The sequence below is a fragment of the Xiphophorus couchianus genome, chromosome 16 (assembly GCF_001444195.1).
Source record: "Xiphophorus couchianus chromosome 16, X_couchianus-1.0, whole genome shotgun sequence".
In the NCBI taxonomy this organism is placed as follows: domain Eukaryota; kingdom Metazoa; phylum Chordata; class Actinopteri; order Cyprinodontiformes; family Poeciliidae; genus Xiphophorus; species Xiphophorus couchianus.
The window spans coordinates 20,035,793-20,055,266 of record NC_040243.1 but is presented as its reverse complement, the minus strand read 5'-3'; the positions used below and the strand labels follow the sequence as shown (position 1 = coordinate 20,055,266).

The following is a 19,474-nucleotide window of genomic DNA, read 5'->3' as shown; positions in this document are numbered from 1 at the left end:
TAAAAATAACAAACGGCGTGGAGTGAAAATTGTGGATAAAACAGGAAAGGTCACGCTACTATTGTGGCTGTGTTTCAGATATTTAAAACAAGAAACCAATAAATAATTATCATCACTGACTGATAAGAAAAGCTTATTTTGTTATATGTTTTTCAACCATATTGTCCAGACTCAGCAGCTAATAAACCCTTGCTAGCTGGCTAGCAAGTAGCAGTAGTTAACCAACTAGCTAGTTATCTACTGCTCCAGAGCTAGCTGCTCTACTAATTGCAATGATAAGTGCAATTATTATCTATCATTTGTCTAATTGATCTAATTAGCCAGCTAGCAAAAAACAGAAGAAGCTTTTTTTGCCAGCTGGGACATTTCTGCTGCAAACCCATTGATGTTATGTATATTCTGGGCAACAAAATCTGGCACTACTATATAAAATCTGCAATTTTCTTTCCTTTCATCCATAATGGTCTTACAAAAGGCTCTTAACATGTCTTAAATTGAGTTGATGAAACCCTGTCTCCCCTCTCCACTCTGTGTCGTGCATTCTGCTTCTTTTTTTTTTTTCTCCACGTTTAATTGCCGACGATTAGCAGTCGATGATGCTGCAGCCGTTTCTGCAAAACTGGAGGTCGCCACTGCCGTTATTTTTGGAGGAAAACCTTGTTTGTTTGTTTTTTTTAAAAAGAGGGGGTCCTGTCTGTTGGATGACTGACAGCTGAATGGGCACAGATGCCGCCTGAGAAGAGAACAGACTTGTTTTAACGATGCAACAAAGGCTCTTGGGGTTTCACACTGGCCCCACTGTGTGGTGTGGCCTGAAAAGGCTCGATGTCTCTCCTTTTTTGTATGCTTCTTAGTCTGACTGTAGTCCACAGATGTGGGGGGGTTGTCTTTGGATCTTTGTTGGTTAATTGAAGAAGATTTCCCTGCAGCTGGACATGGAAGGTTGGGAGGCAACGGGGGGGCTTTCTGTAGAGGCACAGGACCTGACGATCAAGGAAGTTTTAATGTGGTCTGCGCTGGCTCTGGGTGCATTCATGTGGTCTCAGTTAGAGCTGTGTGTTTTTTCTTTTTTTTTTAAGAGTGGCTGCATGGAAGTGATTTGAGTTCATCTGGGTGTTCAGACAGGATACGTAGTAAATACGCCGTGATTAGCTACATGTGGTGAGAGGGGCCTCAGTGTGGAGATGCATTTTAAGGGCAACATTTCCCCCATTTTCTTTCTTCTTTTTTTTTTTGCTTTGAGAAGAAAGATGCGAAAGTAAACAAAATGATCTCGAGCGGTGATGGAGGGGGTGAAAAAATGACATTGGGAAGCTGAAGCTGTTATGGAGCATAACTTGTAAACATTTGGTTTCCCTCCCGCCGAGAGCCTCCCGACAATTTAAATAGTTTTGCCAATTAATTGACTTGCTGGAGTTTGGGTTTGGTGTTGGTTCAGCTGCGCCATGGCAATGACGAAGCTTTCCGCGCTCGGTCCTCCTTCAGCGGGATCGCTCCTTGGGTCAAACATTTGTCCAGACGTCACCTCTGGCAGAACGTTCCACCGTTTGAAGCTCACTTTTAATCATAAAGGAGAGGTGTAGTGCTTGTGTTACTCAGCGACATGACAGAAATGTCATAACTGCGGGTGGCTTACGGCTTTAGCCTGTCCCTTTGTGTAAACAGTAGCCGATGAGCTAGTTGAGTGGATGGCATGTGTGGTTTAGGGAGGCCAGCTCTTTTTGCCAAGCAGATCATCAACGCGCCATTATGGCTGCTTTGTTGTAACAATTTCAGAACCATCTGATTGGAAGGAGAGCGTAAACGTAGCAATACAGATCTAATTATTTAGTTTTGTCCTTATCATCTACGCACTAACTTTGTCATGGTGTCTTTGAGGAAATCCCAGTAAAATATTTGCGGTTGCACCCAGACAGAAAAAGTGTGAGAATGTTTTCAAAGTGTTGTATATCGAGTTATAGTTTCAGAACAGATTGGTTTCTGGTCATCTAGTAATTCAACAAGCTGTAAAAATTACGGATGCCTGGGATGGCGGTTTTCGATTTGGGCGGTTGTCCAGGGGAGTTCCAGGAAGTGGTGGGGTAACCAAAAACTAGAAAATACAATATCTGTCTGTCGTCCCCTGATAGTTGTATGCATGTGTGTTGGAGTAAGTTTCCCTTAGTTCCTGTTGTGATTCAAACTTGACGGACCCAAAACGTGTGAGCACACGAACAGGAAATCAGCCAACACAGAATAATCAGAGTTTATTTTTTTTAATTCTTTTTTAGCGCTAGAAAAGAGAGACGCTTACCCTCACAGGCTAATTTGTTGTGGAGTGAATATAACCGAAATTATACAGCATCTGCTCAAACACGGAAGACACATTGCTTATATCCTAAAGTCCGCCTCCTAGTCTGGAGGGTGCTGTCGAGTTTGAATCACAACATTCCCTTAGTCCATCGTCCTTCTGGGGGGTTTGAGTGAGACCGTCTTCAGAGGCCGGTTCTGTTAACCTGGCTGTGGTTGTCTGCATAATCCCTGTCTCGTTCCCATCTCTTAAACTAGAAATCCCTTTGAAGTTGGGACAATCGCAATTAGCAATAAATCAATTAAATGCATAACAAATGAAAGCATGATTGATTGTTTTTCTCTTTTCTCTCTTTCTACCAAAAACTCGATGACTAAAGTTTTCAATCTATTGCGTTGGTATCAACTAGCACCCCTTCCTCCTCCCCCATTTTTTCTAAATTAATTTTGTTTACAGAGACTTCTTATTTAATTTTATTTGTTATTTCTGTTGTTTTCTTTATTCATTTACGGTATGTCCAGTGTTAAATGTTCATTAGAATTTAAAGTGACTCGATCTGTGAAATTGTGTTCTTGCATTATCATGCCATAACCATTTTACTGCGTCTCAAAACAACAATATTATAATTTATCGCAATAATTTCTGGGACAATTTATCGTCCAGCAAAATTTGTTATTGTGACTGGCCTATATGAAGTTGCACTCTGTTTAGTCTGTTTAGAACTTTTTATACAGGCTTGTTTGTAAAAAGGCGAATACTTTGTGTTGTGGTTAACAACATAAAATGATGTCGATAATAATTATTAATCTGGTTAAAAATAAAAAGTTTAATTCTTGAACTAAAAAATCAGGCCAAGGGCAACAAATGGTTATTTCCACTCACCCATTTTCTTTCTTTCTTTGCAAAATACTAATACATTTGGACATATTTTCCTTTTTTGTGACATCACCACCACAAACTATCACTTATTAGTGCAGAGCTATGAAGTGGAAAAGGAAATGACACAAAGATTTCTAAAAATGTCTTTAAATGTTTCTAATTCTGCTCTGACGCTGCCAAATAAAATCCAACCAGATGCCTTTAAGTCAACTAGTGAAACATGGTGGTGGCAGCAGCATGTCGTGAGGATGGAACTAAATCTAGAGCACATCAGACTGAGCGCAGGCTTACCTTTCATAAGAACAAAGTACAAACATGCATCCGGCACTACAATGAAACGGTTCGATCAAATTATATCCATTTATTAGACTGAACCGATGGCTTCTTCCTAAAACCAGATAGACATGAAGCCATTTTGCAAGGAACAATGGGGAAAAATTGTCTGTCTTTAGATCTCCTTTCAAAAAACCTGCAGCTTTTTCAAAGTGTCGATTTAGGTGGCTGGTTACAAGAGCATGCCACACTTTTCAGATTAAGGAGAAGAACAACATTGTGCGAGTGTGGATCAGCAAACAGGGATTTGTTCTTGGGCGTGCAGGCTCTGCGTCTGATCATATGCTCTCAGGGTTAACTCTGTATAACTTGGTGCATATGGAAGGTTCTCCAGTCCGCCGTGTTACTGACTGAGGGGTCGTTGATGCAAACACAACAAGACGCCAACAGCTGTATGTATGGATTTGCACAAGATCGCATTTCAAATGGAAGCTCTGCTCAAATGGAGCAAATCCACAACAGGATTGTTAAAAAAAAGAAAAGAAAAACAGAGATTAAACGCACTGTAACCCCTCTGCCCCCACCGCCACCGCCACACATGGCAGTTGTTACTCATCCACTTGAATATCGGTTTCTCTATGAGAGCGAGTTTCATTATGTGTAACTGTCTGGTTGATAAAAGCTGTGGCTTGCTTCACAGGAAGACGGTAATGAAGCTAACCTGCAGATCAAAGCTAAAACAGGAGTGCCTGATGATTCACCTCTCGGGCAGCTTCTTCTACAGACACTGTTATCAGTCTTATTGGGAAACGCTGGTTCCGGTGTGTCTAGCAGTTGCTGCAATAGATGTGGGAATGAACTGTCTGATGGTCGTTTTGTTTTTTCTTTCTTTTCTTTTTTTTTTTAAATCTAACCAGATGTTACAATTTTCCATTTTATTTTTGACTGAAATTAATTTGTGTCAGTTTATCACCCATCCAAAAGTCAAAGGTTTGACAGCAAGAATTTAAGCTTTGGACAGATGTTAAAATGCTGGTTATCAAGTGCCTCTTTGAAGTGTTTCATGTCAGCCTAACACCGCTAATAGACCTGTGGTGGGCATGCGCCCGCTAATCTGCTAATGCGCTAATAGTAGAACCAATTTTTCTTTTAGCTCTTTTACCAACTTTTGACAGCTTTTATCACATGTAGTTTAATTTCTCAAAGGAAGCTAACTAATTTACTTGGCTGTTTTGTAAGCTTTCTGTTGAACATAGTTTGACATCTGTGTTGAAGTTTTGCTCATTGCTGCATTATGTTATGAGTAGATGTTTGTAGTTAGATTTGTCAGCATCAATATAAACGTATTGATTCTCTCATTTTGAAGTGGATGAAGACTGTTCATACGGCAATCCCATTTCTTCTCCTCTTTCCTCTTTTTTGTTTGAAATAACTATTTTAAACAAAAAACAAAAAGGAACAAAATAAAACATGGATAATAGTGGACAAGATTTAAATACAATATCTAAGGACATTATAGAATATGTAAAGTAAAGTATATCAAAATTTAATTGTGCTCAAATATTGTCTTTAAAGGGGATATGTAATTCAATTGAAATTACATGTTGGTGTAGCAGAACTAATGTGTAGGACTTTTTAGTTTGCAGTGCCCGTCATTGTAATAAACCAGTGCAAATTAGATCCGAGATTTGGAATGAATGGGAAAGTATACATTGTGTTCAACAACCTTTACAAATAAACTAAACAGTGGGGGTTCAAGAAGCACATTTTTCTTCAAGTGTACCTGTAAACTCTTAAGGTATTTGTACATCTAGAAACTGGGATTCTTACCCATTCCTCCAAAACAATTCTAGTTCAATCAAATTGAATGGAGAACATCTCATCAATTTTTAAGTATTGCCATAGATGCTCAATTAGATTAAGTGGTGGAAGTTACCATGCTTTGATTTCAAGCAATGGATTATATGTGTAGGGTATTTGTCCTACTGAAAGGTGAACATCTGCTCCAGTCTCAAGTCTTTCGCTGCCTTTCTTCCAGGATTGCCCTCAACATCTCTACTTACACCAAGGTAGGGTAGAGTGGCCTCTTCGGGTCGGGAATGAGGTCTTGAGACTGGGGCAAATGGAGGAGTTTGAGTATCTGGGGGTCTTGTTCATGATTGATAAAAAATGGTGTGAGAGATTGGTGTAGGGTCTGCAGAGATTCAAAGGCTGTACTGGTTTGTAATGGTGAAGAGAGCTGAACCAAAAGGCGATGCTCTCGATTTACTGATTGATCTACGTTCCCATCCTCATCTACGTTCACCCTCTTTGGATAGTGACTGAAAGATTAAGATTGTGGATACATGCGACCAAAATGAGTTCTCCGCAGGATGACATGGTGGAGGGACTATGTTTCTTGGCTGGCCTGGGAACGCTTTGGGATTCCCCTGGAGAATGGGAAAAGGGAAGTCTGAGGAAGTCTTGAGTCTTTCTACTTGGGCTTCTTCCTCCGCAACCCAATGCTGGGTTAAGCAGAAGACAATGGATGGATGGAGCTTTATGTTTTTCAAGATTTGTCAGAAATCTTGAGAACAAATCAATTTCCCTCCCCTTGACTATTGTTGCTTTTGTTTACTACATCAAATCCCAATAAAACACATTGAAAGTTGTGGTGGCAGCATAACAAAATGTTCAGACACTAAGAATACTTTAAGGTATTTCATTTGGGTCGGTCATGCTGCTTGCTAATGGTTGCTGTATGGATGACTGAGCGCATTGTGAAGGCTGATTATTGCCTGCAACTACATGCAGCGTCATTCAGCTGTGCCTTTTGATCAAGAGACCACCCCTGTGAGTTAATCATGACAATTTAAGAGAACGCTTCACATCCCAAAGTACGATGACGAAGCGCTTTAGCAAATTGCAATGTTGGGGTTTCGTGTCTGATTAAGGGAAGTTGTTGGGAGTATTAGACGGTTGTCTAAGGTCCTTTATTGGCACGTCAGACAGCAGAAAACTGGGAAACGTAGCTCTGATGTAACAATAGCTCCATGACCGAAACTTCCAAGGAAAGTTGGAGGGCAGGGAAGCAAAGTAGCAGTTTTCTGGCAACAAAGGCAAGTGTGGCCATCCACCTCTACTAAACAGGATGGTGCTACTACTCCTGCAGCTTGACCGTCTATCTTCCTCAATTACATCAGAGGAGACGAGGAGGCCAAGAAGCGAGGAAAGCCACGCAGCCGCCCACAACAGCCCTGGTCCCAGCCAGCGGTGCTCGGCTCGTTGTTTTCACTTCAGCACCAGCCGTGATGGCACTGTGGAACACTTTACTCGCCTGGATGACTTTCTGTTGGACATGTTGAGGCGTACACAGTGGAAAGAGAGAGTGATGTAGTCTGCAGGGGTAACAGGAATGCCACTGCAGATTGCCATTGTGGCATAGTTTCCCACTTTTCGCAGCTGAAAACGGGGAGAGGAGTTATGCAATTACAGTGGACTGTATCTTGGAAGGAAAAGGTGACGTTAGATGGATGAAATGTTCTCACACTAAGAATGTAGCCAGCCTCTTTCCCCCCCTCACATGTGTGGATATGTGTGTTGTGCTTCTCTTATGTTGCTGAACAGGTTTGTTAAAAGAATTTCGAGTTAACTATATGTGTCTTATTGGAGTTGCGTTGGTATTGTGGTTCTTTGTACCTCGTCTTTGTTTAGGGTCAGGTTTGGTTGCAGGGCAGTCTCAGTATAACGTCACTGTTTTCTTCAGGTTCTTAGGTTACTGTGACCAGATTTCTTTGGGCTTAAATCATTTTTAAAGTTAGTTTCCTGGCTGTTTTTCTTTAATAATCACTGTGATGTTATAGATGTATCCATCTTGTTGTGATTGACATGAAAGCATTTTTTTTGTGTGTCTTCAGTTTTCTGTGATTGTTAGAAAACTCAGTGTTATGCATCAAGAAAACTGATGTAATTATTAGAAATGCACCAATTTAACCAAAAGTTAAGAGTCGGACAATTTTCCCATGATTGCCTGTAATCTGTGATCAGCAGGTCAAATACTAAAAATATTAATACACTGCTCAAAAAAATAAAGGGAACACTTAAACAGGTGTTTAACACTTAAAGTGTTCCCTTTATTTTTTTGAGCAGTATATTTTCTCCCCATTGATTAATTACAACATAACTCTTAATTTCTCACCTTTTTTATTCCATAGATCATTAACAGAGAGCATACTTAGATCTTTTTTTATTCTGACAAAAGATTAAAAGTCAGATGCATGTATTCATGGAAAATTAAGCTCAACATTCATTAGGGTATCAGCTTATAATATGCTGCTGAATTTGAAACTACCACTTTCAATTAAAGAATTTGCAAACCTTTGTATTGCTTTAATCTGTCATAGTCCTTAGAAAACGGATTGGATTAACTCAAACTCAGACTTGATGGATCAAATCTCAAAGTGAGATCTGTTCCATGACAGACAGTGGATTAAAGTTGGAAGCATAAAACACTGCAACTTTACTATACTTTGTTAATCCTTCCTGTTATCAGTTTTGAGTTTCACTCTCTCGTGCAACAAAGGAATCATCGACATGTCATAGGAATTGAGGCTAGTTTATCTTACATCCCTGTGCTTATTTTGATTTCCTCAGATTTCACTGATACTGAAAATTGTTAACTTTTCAAAGTTACTGTTTCCAAGCAGAATAGTGCTAGTAGGGAAGCATTTTAGAGGATGGAATAGATTTTTACGTTTCTGACACTTCAAGCTAAAATGTCAGATTTATTAGTCCCTCTATAGATTGTACATTTTTTGTTAATCACCGAACATCAAATTACCCCAGGTGTATTTATAATCCTCTCTTTCCTTCTCAAATTCTCGATTCTTGATGAGATTGCTCTTTTGCTTCCTCACACCAGGCGCTTGCAAAGATAATGGATCATATCTGAATGAGACTGTTATTTTTAACTTGGAAAGTACAGTATTTTTTTTTCCTTGGTAACCCTATTTTCTTCTTTTTTCCCCCTCAGTAAAGATGATGTACTGGTATATTCTGTTACTGCTGTTCCTTTTCTATTTGTCTAAGTCCTGGAAATTACAGCTCTGTAGAAAGGTATTAAAGGATATTCCTGGCAGTTCAGGGTTCCATGATCACTTTGCTTCCAATGACTTAATAATATTTGTGTTATGTGACCAAAAGAAGTCTCGTCAGATTTGAATATTACATAAGTGGATTTGTTAAGGTTTAAGGAGCAGGCCAAGGAGATGTATTCCTGTGGTTGTAAGTCGATGTGCAGCTTTTGCAGACCTGGGTTTGGTTTCTGAAACTCCCCTCTTCTGCCTGGTTGCATTTTTCAGTGATGAAGTTTGTCCCTGTAAGAATATTTTTAAAAAGGTCACCTACTTTTGAAGGAAATTGGTTGTTAATGATTTACTTAGTATATTTTGACAATTAAGTCGTTTCTGTGACACGTCCAAACTAATTTCTAGGGGGAAAAAAGTCTTTTATTGGCTGGGAAATATACTAATTAGCTCTGTCTGTATTTGATAGTTTCTGGATCTTTGACCTTATATATTAGGATTACATCAGCTGAACAAATAGAAAATAATTATTTAAACAAATCTGGGCATATTATTGGTATTCCCCTGATAACATTAAAGTAATCAGGGGTGGATCAATAAGTTGATCATCCAAATTTTCTCAACTTTGGGAGGCAGGTGATCGGCCGATATTTACATGTGAAACCGATCTTATCATACAATCTTATCTACCTCCTCAAGTCTGAAAATGAACCACTGTCCTCTTTAGCTCTGCCGGTTAACAATAGTTACCCCACTGTTGCCCAATGTAGAAACTTTATCGCTATATTTAGTGACTTTTCAAACAAAAAAATCAATCACAATCTTCAGGTCAGGCTTTTCAAAGATCAGTGATTGGCTAGAATACTGCAATCGGAGCACCTCTCAAAGAGGTGGAAGAGCTAGGCCTAGCCATGTTCCCTGTGTGTATTAGGATGAATAGCTTCATGTCTGCGAGCTTGTCATGCATGGAAGCTCCAGCGCTCTGCTAATATTAGCCCCCATCTGCTGCGGGCCCGGTGATAATGATCTACAGAGACCATGTGCAAGACTAAACACTGGAAACAGCTCAGGAGACGCTTCAGACACCAGATGACACAAGATGAAGAGCAGCTCAACTGGTACGCTTGTCGGCAACAACTTGGAAGTCCGCACTGTCACCTACACTCTCCTTTGAGGCGTCGCGTCCAAGAAAACGTCGGGAAGAAGTGGAGAGGGGAAAAGGAAGCCCCTTTTGTTTATGGAGTAACAATGTTGCTCATGAGACGGGAGTCGAGACGGGGCAGACTAACAGGCAGACGAAAGGTTGGGGAGCGAGGGGGAGTAGCCTGGTGGGAGTATGTTCTCTAAAGATGCCTCAGACTGTCTGGTGGTGCTGGGTCAGTGCGTACGACTGGAGGAACCAGGTGGACAGGAAAGGGAGGTTCAGCACACGGTCAACCTGAGCTAGAGGCCTGAATAGATTTGTTTAGGTTCACACGAAGTTACAGTTTCATGCGAGCAGACGAGTGGCTGGTTCTCTGAAGCGGCTCCTTCCTCTCGTTAAGCCGCGCTTCCATATAGTTTAGAGTCAGACATGGACGGGAATAGAGGGTCATTAGCAGCCAGTCGTGTTGGTTCCCACAACCCCACTTCCTCCTCCTTGTAGGCTCCGACGTAATGGTTAACCACAGCGCAGCAGAATAAATGGAGTCCTTACTTCCCCATAGTGCTCAGTTCCTTTCCCATGATTTCTTCTTTTTTGCTTGTCTTAGCGAGTGTCAAAGTGACTGCAAAAGTAGCAGTATTTGTACGGATCACAGGAAATCAAAGTACTTTCTTACTTTCATCTTGACTCGATCGCTGATTGCTGCCATGGCGACGCTCCCTCGTCTCTCTCTATGCCGTCTCCCTTAGATGTCACGTGACGGTTCTCTCCCCAGGTGTTTGGCCTGCGTCTGGCAGCCTTCATTGATTCGTCCGCACAGTGAGACTCTTTGTGCGTCGGCCTGGGAGAAACTCTCTGCCCATCCTCTCCCCACAGGTGGGGACATTAACTCCGGTCGCACTGTTGCTGCTGTCGCCAATCAGAAATAGTTTTTGATTAAAGACGGCGAGGGAAGGAACTGCGTCAAGGCGGGGCCGATCGTCGGCTGTTGATCCGCTCGGTTCTGCTTTCCCAGCTGTCCTCTGGGAAGCGGTTCTGTTTGGACTCCAGTGTGAAAAGCCATTATGTGATTTCATAAGGGAGAGAGTACATCCAATACTCAATTTGCGATTGGTACCAAAACCATTGTTTTGTTTTTGCTAACTTTTTTTCATTCCTGCCATTGTGGTGAATGACTTTAAGCCAAAAAAAAAAAACCCCAACATTTTTTCACTTTTGGTTTCATTGTGACTTCAAATATCTTTGCCACTCAGTGGTCTTCCTGTTGTCTGTGCCCCGCCATGATTCCCTCCCCATCTGCCCTCATCCCCATCCGTCCACGCTGCGAGCGGAATGAGAAACGCGGGCAGCACAAAGATACCCTTCTCTCAGATTTGCCTCAATACTTGCCGTCACTATGACAACAGAGGATTTTAGAGGGAAGGGTGCGGGGGATCTGGGGTGCACAGGGCAATGTGTTGCTTCTTTTGAATTAGCGTCTGCCTTTTTTTTTAGGTGGTAGCAGGGAAGAAATTTATCAGTCTTGAGTATAAAGACATAAAGTGACCTTATTGTTTTGGACAGTAGTCACATTTTTCTTGTTTTGTAATCCAGGGATGCAATTTCTGGATGGAGAGCTCATGCGATAGAGCTGCACAGCATATCGAATCACATTTGTCATTGCCAAGGACTGTTGAGATACAATACTTGGCAGGCTATATTATTTCAGGTGCTATGCGTTCATACAGTACTTGCCAATAATATAACATAACACCTTAGTATCAATTTTGGGGACTAAGATAAGAAAACTTCAGAAAAATGTTGTCACTGCGATGAGGGCACACAAGAATAGCGAGGAAATATTGCTTAACGATCAGTTAATATTATGATCACAACTAGCAGTGGTGCGCACACGTCTGCTAATGCAATAATTGCAGGAGCTAGTTTGTCATTTGGTGCATTAGCCAACTTTGAAAACATTTAGCGCACTTCCCCCTAAATTAATTTTTCTGGATAAATTCTAGAGTACTAATTTACTTGCATGTTCTTTAGGTTTTCAGCTGAATAAAGTTTGACATCTGTGTTGAAGGTATGGTTAGGCACTGTTAAAAATGTGTTGCTGTATTTAGAGACTTTTCAGATAAAAAAAAAATCAGTATCGGCCAATACCGCAGTTGGCAAGTTGGGCTTTTTAAAGATCTGTGATTAGTTCGAAAACTACAATCGGTGCACACATAATTATGCAGTGATTTTGTAAGCCAAGCTATCACCTTACTCTTTTATTAAAGTTTGTTTAATTAATATTGTACTGTAACAATTATATTCCCCTCTGTGATAATAATCCTGTGTGCTAATGACTGTAATTGTCGGTGCTATTTAGCTTGTTAGATTAATGGGACTCATTTTTCAACTTAAACCTGGCCACTGCAGGTATTGTCTAGCTGTTAACTTTAAGCTAATTGTGTAACAAATCTAATTTTTTCTAGTTACTCAAATGCTAAATATTCATAATTGTTTTAACAGCTCTTTAGGGGCTTCCTTTCTGCTGAAGTCAACACTCTTGAGTGTTTTACTGGTTTTTAGCTCTGTAACTCTGCCCCTTGTATGTTTTCATAAGGAGTTTATTTAGGTATAATTGTAGTGTTGCCTTCCTGCTGTGTGTCTAGCTTAGGGCTGCTAATGCACTCACAGGAGGGTCTGCATTTTTTCCCTCCACTTTAGTTTGATTTAGGCTGAGGTGGCCGCTCTTTGGGTCTTCTTATGTGTTTAATTGTCTTTTTTTTTTAAAGTGTCTTATGATCTTGCCATTAGGGGTCCATTTCTGCACATGAGTTAGGATTTGTCAGGTTAATTTTTGCTAAAATTCAGCCAAAATCAACACCTAAATTATCTAAAACTTTTTGTAATCTTTACCATGTCAGTGATTTGTGACTAAATCTACAACTTTCCACTGATTTCCACACCACAAATCACCTCCAAGTGTCCACAGACAGACAAACGCAAGGCTTTAGCTCATTCCCTTATCTGTGTCAACAATGAATAAAATCAGTGGAGTCGGAGAGGAGAGCAAGGTGTCTCTGCACCTTCGAGTGCACGCCCGCACGTTGCGGGCAAGTGCTCGCCTGCGTGTTCGCGAGGAATGCAACAGAAAGTGATGCATACCAGATGTTTGAGAAATGAGGTGGGTTTCACTGGAACGTAACACATTCCCAGGGATGTTTGTGGAAAGATTCTTCCTCATCTGACGAGCATGTTCTGCAACGCCGCCGCCTCCCCGCCATCCCAACACCCCAACACCCTTACCCCCCAACATGGCCATGCAGCCCGCTTAGTCGACTGTTTATCCGTCTACCTCCGTTTCTTTAATCTCGCATAGGAGTTGCGCTTTAGTGCGATTTTTGCACCACTTGTGTGTAAATATTGACACGAGGGAAGTTGGTGATTTTTGTGGACACGGTCCTTTAAAAAGTATGAGAGCCAGCACTGTTTCAGTTCCAAGTTAAAGTGATTCAGAGTGACATTTGACATGGTGTTAGTGTCTGGGTATGTGTGGCATGAAGTGCAGGGCCAGAGGAAAAGGCAGGGACTCATGACTGAGTATCTTCAGCTTAAACTTGCTATTATGAGAGTGTCTTTTGAGCATTTCTGTCGATAAAACAGGGGAGTCTTGCTTGAAACATCTCCCTGACCTGTCTATTGTGTCCCTTGATCTTTATAATGCTGTTTGTTGACTAAACTTCTCTAACAAGGTTTTGAGGCCTTCACAGAACAGCTGGATTGTTGCTGAGATAAAAAATTCACACAGGTAGACTCAATTTACCAGCTAAAAGCCTGTCTCCGTTGTCAAGTCTCACTCTGGGCAAGGCCAGTCCTCAAAGACCATTGTTCTGTAACTCTTAGATGTCTCCCTGGTCCAAAATATTTCAATCCAGTAGATGAACTACCTCCTCAGTGCAGTACAGTTGTCCACAGTCCTGCTATTGACCTCAATATTCGACTCAGGTGTCGAATAAGCCGAGACACATCTAAAAGTTGCAGGAATCCGGCTGTGGAGAATTGCAGTTGCCCATTCCTGGTCTAATCGGTTAATGTCTAGTCTAGTGCTGGCCAGGTTTGGTTTGTCTCCAATGGGAGTGTGTTCCTCACTATGTGGGCATGCATATGGACAGGAAAGTGGGCGGATCTGTGAGAACATGGATGGGTGACACTCTGGTGATGTCACTTTGCGCAAGTACCCTTTTCTGAAATCTCTTGGTATATTTGTTCATTGTGGGTTGGCTCGTTCAGTTGACGATGCATTCTACTGCCACAATTCATAGAAAGTTTCTTACCTCAAGGTTTGACCATAGTATAGATGATTTGCAGCTCGCTATATACTACCGTCTCCATCGTGGATTGTAAATGGTGATAGAGATGTTGTCATTAACGTCAATTCACAGGTCAATCAATTATTGCAGCACGCTGCCAATCAAGTCGTTTGCGCACAATACCTGTTATGGCTTGTACCCCCACACCCCTCAAGAGTGGACTTGATGTAAATGCTGATACTTGTAAGCTGCAGGCCTCTCTTGAAAAAGGTATATTTTTTATCTGGTTAAATAAAGATGATCATTGGTTTCAAAAAACTGGAAAAACATTTACAGGATCTGTAAATGGATCTGAGTCTGATTGGGGGAAGAACAGGTTGAAGCCGCTACCTTGGAGAAGGGGCTTTTATGATTTCTGTAGGCAGTTGGTCATGGGGTGAGCACTTGTTATATTGTTTATCATTTATTGTGATATATTTCTTATGATAATTTTGATTTATCATTGTATCGATAAATTCCAATTAATAATGTTTAAAAGCCCCCAAACACTGTCTGTAAAACTGTATTGTCGGGTTGATTCGTTTAGCTATTTTCTCCATTTTGTTCAATGAGTATAAATAAACGTCAATAAATTTGAAAATACGATTAAATGCAACTATTGTGTGTGGTTCAGTGATACAATTCATATAACAAATGAGTTTGTTTTTGAAGAGCGGCATTGTTCATGTGTTTGTGGTTCAATAATTGCTGCGTCATGCAGTTTGAGCCATACAGTTACCTAAAAAAATAATAAATTGCTCTTATCGTCACTTTTATCATAATCACAATAGTACCCCAAAACGTCGTTATAAAACTTTCAGTTCGGGCGTGCCGTGGTGGCGTAGTGGTTAGCGCGACCCGTATTTGGAGGCCTTGAGTCCTCGACGCGGCCGTCGCGGGTTCGACTCAAGGACCCGACGACATTTGCTGCATGTCTTCCCCCCTCTCCTTCCCCGTTTCCTGTCAGCCCACTGTCATACAGTATAAGGGACACTAGAGCCCACAAAAAGACCCCCTGGAGGGGTAAAAAAAAATAAATAAAACTTTCAGTTCACATTGCTCACCCCTAGTTGGTTGCACAAATGTTTTTTGTTGGCGTAAAGGTGCATTTTTCAAGTTTTTATTAGTAAAAAAAAAAGCAGTTTTGCTACATTAAGATGTTTTAAAGGAGGTGTACATGATTCATCGCTATTAACACCTGATATTTATTCATTTTCTTCACCAAAAGATAAGCAGGAGTGATGGCCTTCGAATCTGTTATCGAGTGATGGCGAGCAAAGTTTCAGAGAGGTACAGACGATAAATAATCCAACGTTATTTCTGCCAACAACAGCTGGGGCGTGAGAACTGGTTTACACAGCCTAAAAGTCGGCAGAGCAGCAACATGTGTCAGGTATCATGTAAATCCTACTGGTGAAAAAAGTGAAACTTCAGCGATTCGTGCCTCTGAATCATCCCAGCTGCAGGTTCAAGTGCTGCCACACAGATGCTACAATCGGAGAAAATCCTTTTCAGGGTTTCCCCCAGTGTTTTGTAAGCCTGGCGGGCCACCAGGCTTTACTTGTGCCCCCACCAGGCTAAGCATTGCTTGTTTGTTTTGAATCTTTCTGAAATGTTTGCATTGCTAAAGACTTTATAGTTGGTGTTGAGGTATTAATTTTCCAATCTTTCAATAACACATAATAATTGATTAACATTTTCAAATTTCCTGTCAGCCTTAAACATTTTTTAACTCAAAAACGCGACAGGCTGCTGGAAGAATGACTGCTCTCGCGCCCAACCACTGGGCTTAGCAAGTTCTCTGAGGGAAACCTTGCTTTTGTAGCGGCTCATCTTGTTTTTTCTTAATTTAAAAATTTTTTTTTTTACCAAAGTTTCTTTCAGTCTTTGGCGCATTGGAGCCTTCCCAGTTTCAAAAGAATATGATGAAAGAAAACCACTTACTCTTGTCATAAGTCTGTGGTGACGCTTTCAGAATGCATCATCTTTTTAAAACCAGGAAATTCAGACGTGTTGATAAGCCAAACCACTTAGGTTTCTCAGTAGGACTTGAGGGGGGAAAAAACCAGTTTCCAGTGTTTCTGACTCACTGGCTGTAACTCTTAGCCCCAGACACCCAGGTGGCCGGTGAGCTTCCTCATCAATCCATATTTTACACCGGTGGGGGATGTTAGCAGCTCTGCTCCGTCACCTCGGCAACCGCTTCTACATTACTTACAGTAGAGCGGCAGGATGAAACTCTTTGCTGCAGGCTAGCTGGTTGTGATGGAGAACTGGAGAATGTAGGGCCTTTTTTTTGTTGTTGTTTATTTTGATTAAAAAAGTAACTTTTTTTGGAGCAAAAATAACTTTTTTTTAAGTTGGAGCAAAAATAATCTCCTTTATTTACACAGTTTCATATCAATACAAATGAAAGCAATACCAATGCTTTCATACTGGAACCTAATGATTTTGATTTTTGTCTTTCTCTTCTAGTCCTGTGTGCCAAAAACCTGGCAAAGAAAGACTTCTTCCGTAAGTAGCCAGCTTTTGCAACTGCTTTGTTTGAATTTCCATGTTTAGATTTCTGTTTCATTCATCTCTTCGAGGTGTTGCCGTTTAGCCTTGTGGAGATTCGACATGAATACTGTAAAGTCGACTCCATTCTAAGAATGAGAGGCTGATAAGCTGCCTGGTGTAGACAATGATGGCTCTCGAGGGTCTAAATATTTGGCCTTTGTGTGGATCGCCTATGTCCTACAGGGTTTTGTCTCTTTAAATTACGTCATCTTAATTCTGAAGTCGCACAAACGGGTGTTGCTCCTGGAAAATCTTGAAAATAAACTCATCTTTTTATGACGGTAACATTATTTCACTCTCAAGACTCGACTTCCTCAATATGCCGATGCTTTGAAAACCCTCGCAGTTTTGAAAAAATACAAAATAAACTGATTAAAGAAAACCGCAGGCTTTAAATCTGTCCTGTTGCTCTCAAAATGCATCATCTCTGAGATTCAGATACACTGATACCCAAAGGTTGTCTGTTCCAGTTTGCTTTAGAATGGGTAAACTTTTAATTTCAGTAAAGCTACTGGGTTAAAGGTTGAAAAAATAAATGTATTGTTCTTAACAGTCACCAGTAGCATAATTACCGGTGCCTCTAACATTTCATTGGAAAGAAATGTAGAGGAACTTTGTGTTTCCTTTGACTAAATAATTGTGCTAATTAAAATACAAAAATAAATTTGCTTAATGGAAACACGGCAATTTCAAAAAAACCTTGTTTTTCTCTAAAACATTTTTACGCTACGATGAGTTGGTTTTTTGGCTCCATTTAAATTAGTGCATTTCGCAAAACTGCAACGGAAACACTTTTTTTGCATCAGACGAGTCATGTGATCAACAACCAGATGTTACTGCAGGCGGAAAAGGCAAAGAAGACTGAGGGAAGTGGTTGGAGGTTACGTGTTTTTTAATGACTTATTGTTTAAACAAACTTATTCACGTGTGAATGCGATCACCTCAATTGCAAAATTGTGTTTTTTCAACATTACCAGAAAAACACTTAAATTTTGCGCATTTGTAATGGAAACACAGGTATTGTGGGTTGTGAGTTTTAAATCAAAATCCAGTAGATTTGTATTAGGACACTGAAAATGCATTGTCGCTGAATTTTCAATCCATGTCTGCACGTCCTTAAAAAGTCTTAAATATTGCTACTATTGCTGCCAATATACCCCAGCTAGCTAGTTAGCTGGTTGTTAAATTTATATGGTTGGACTAGTGTAGTTTTTTTTCCTCTGGACTTTTCTGACAGGCAAAACTTGGAAGTCCAATGTAAACATCTTCATTGCATTTTATGACTAATATTGAGGCTACCGCTAATTAGCTGCTAATAAACCCTTGCTAGCTAGTGTGAGAAACATAAAGCTGTGTCCACAGTTTTTGCTATGCTTGATTCTAATGCAGCAAATTCTCCCAACTATCTCTTATGTTATTTGTCTTTTTTTTATCTTAACTCTCCTTCAAGGTAGCGTTAAATAGGTCTTAAGAAGTCTTATATTTGACTGGACTAAACCTGCAGATACCCTATGTTGACCCAAACTCGAGCTTTTTTCTTTCCTGTCTTTTTTACAAAGTATTATCAGTGGGGACGCCAATAACCTAAACAGTTTTTACCCTCAAAGTGGAATTAAGTAAAGTTTTATGAGCTTCTGCTCCAGAAAACATTTTTTTTCTGCAGTTGGCACAAGAAAGGGGATGAATATTGTGCCGAGTAGCCGTGAACAGCTTGCACTCTTGCAGACCAAACTTCCTGATACCTTCTTGTTGGATGTTGGCAGAGTTTTTGTGTGTTTGGAACAGGCTGTCATGGTGAAAGAGCATATAAAGTTCCTCCGCTCTGTTGGGTGGTTTTTGCGCCTTCCATTCCTGCCCCTCCAGTGTTCAGGAGCAGAGAATACATTCACCCTGAAAGCTGTCGGGGGAGTTGCACCCACAACCTAGAGTTGAGTTGAATTCAGCTATACACGAGTCTCAAACTCAAGTCTCCTGCTCTGTTTTTGCACTTTGCAGAGTGTTACACGCATATATAAGTGGATTTTTATGTTATCTGTATTGCTCATGTGCTGCAAAGCTGGCTATAGCTCTCTGCTTGGATGAAAATGCGGCAGAATGTCTAGTTTATCGTCGTGTTTACGACGATAAACTGTGATAATCTGTGACCTTACAGCCTCCCGTAGCACTGGATGACTCAGATTTTCACTATGTACATATTTTAAAAACTGAAAATTCTTAGTATCTGTTTCTTCTTTCTTTTGTTACAGCTGTAGACAATGAAATGCACATCAATTTCTTTTAAGACTGATGCATTATGTTCGTCTTAAAATGTTTCAACTAATGATGGGACTCAGTTAATTGCAAGGTCTGCAATTGATTTGTCATATTTTAATTGAAGACTATTTATTGACAAAATAAGCAGAAAAATCTATTTTAAAAAGCTTTTTGCTGCTAAATTATTGAATAAATACACATATGAGCTCAAGAACGAAGATATCTATTATTCTTAATATGTTGTTCATCCATCAGATTGGTGCAAAGGGCTTTTATACCCGTTCAGCTCTCAAGTGTCCCTGATCATTCATGGAACTCAAGAAAATCCTTCCTTAGAAATGTAGGCTGTGACGCTAACATTAACGTTGAGGGCGTCTGCGCTGCTGCAACATGATTAGCATTGCGATGCTTTTTTAGTTTCGCTGATACGATAACTCCTTTTAGCCCAACTTGAACACGACAATAGTCTTTCCCAGCGTCCCATCACTTCATTTTTTGAAGCAAAAATGAAACCTTAGTGGGCCAAGAGAAGCATCTTCGGTGTTCATAGCTGCTGTTGGCAGAAGTTGCTTGTGCGTCAAATTTACAGCTGTACCAGAAACATAATACAAAGGTTCCGACTTTTTGATTGTAAAAAAAATATATATATATTATTAATTGCGTTAACATTTTTAACATATTAAAATCT

The 19,474-nt window shown here is 40.4% G+C and overlaps 1 protein-coding gene across 1 annotated transcript in view; it reads left to right on the top strand.

The window, feature by feature from the left end:
• Window positions 1-19,474, top strand: part of smurf2 (SMAD specific E3 ubiquitin protein ligase 2) — a 65,367-nt gene that overhangs the window by 6,627 nt on the left and 39,266 nt on the right. The window contains exon 2 of the mRNA XM_028042016.1: window positions 16,450-16,488. Within this exon, the coding sequence (XP_027897817.1) occupies window positions 16,450-16,488 (39 nt within the window). The remainder of the gene's footprint in view (window positions 1-16,449; window positions 16,489-19,474) is intronic.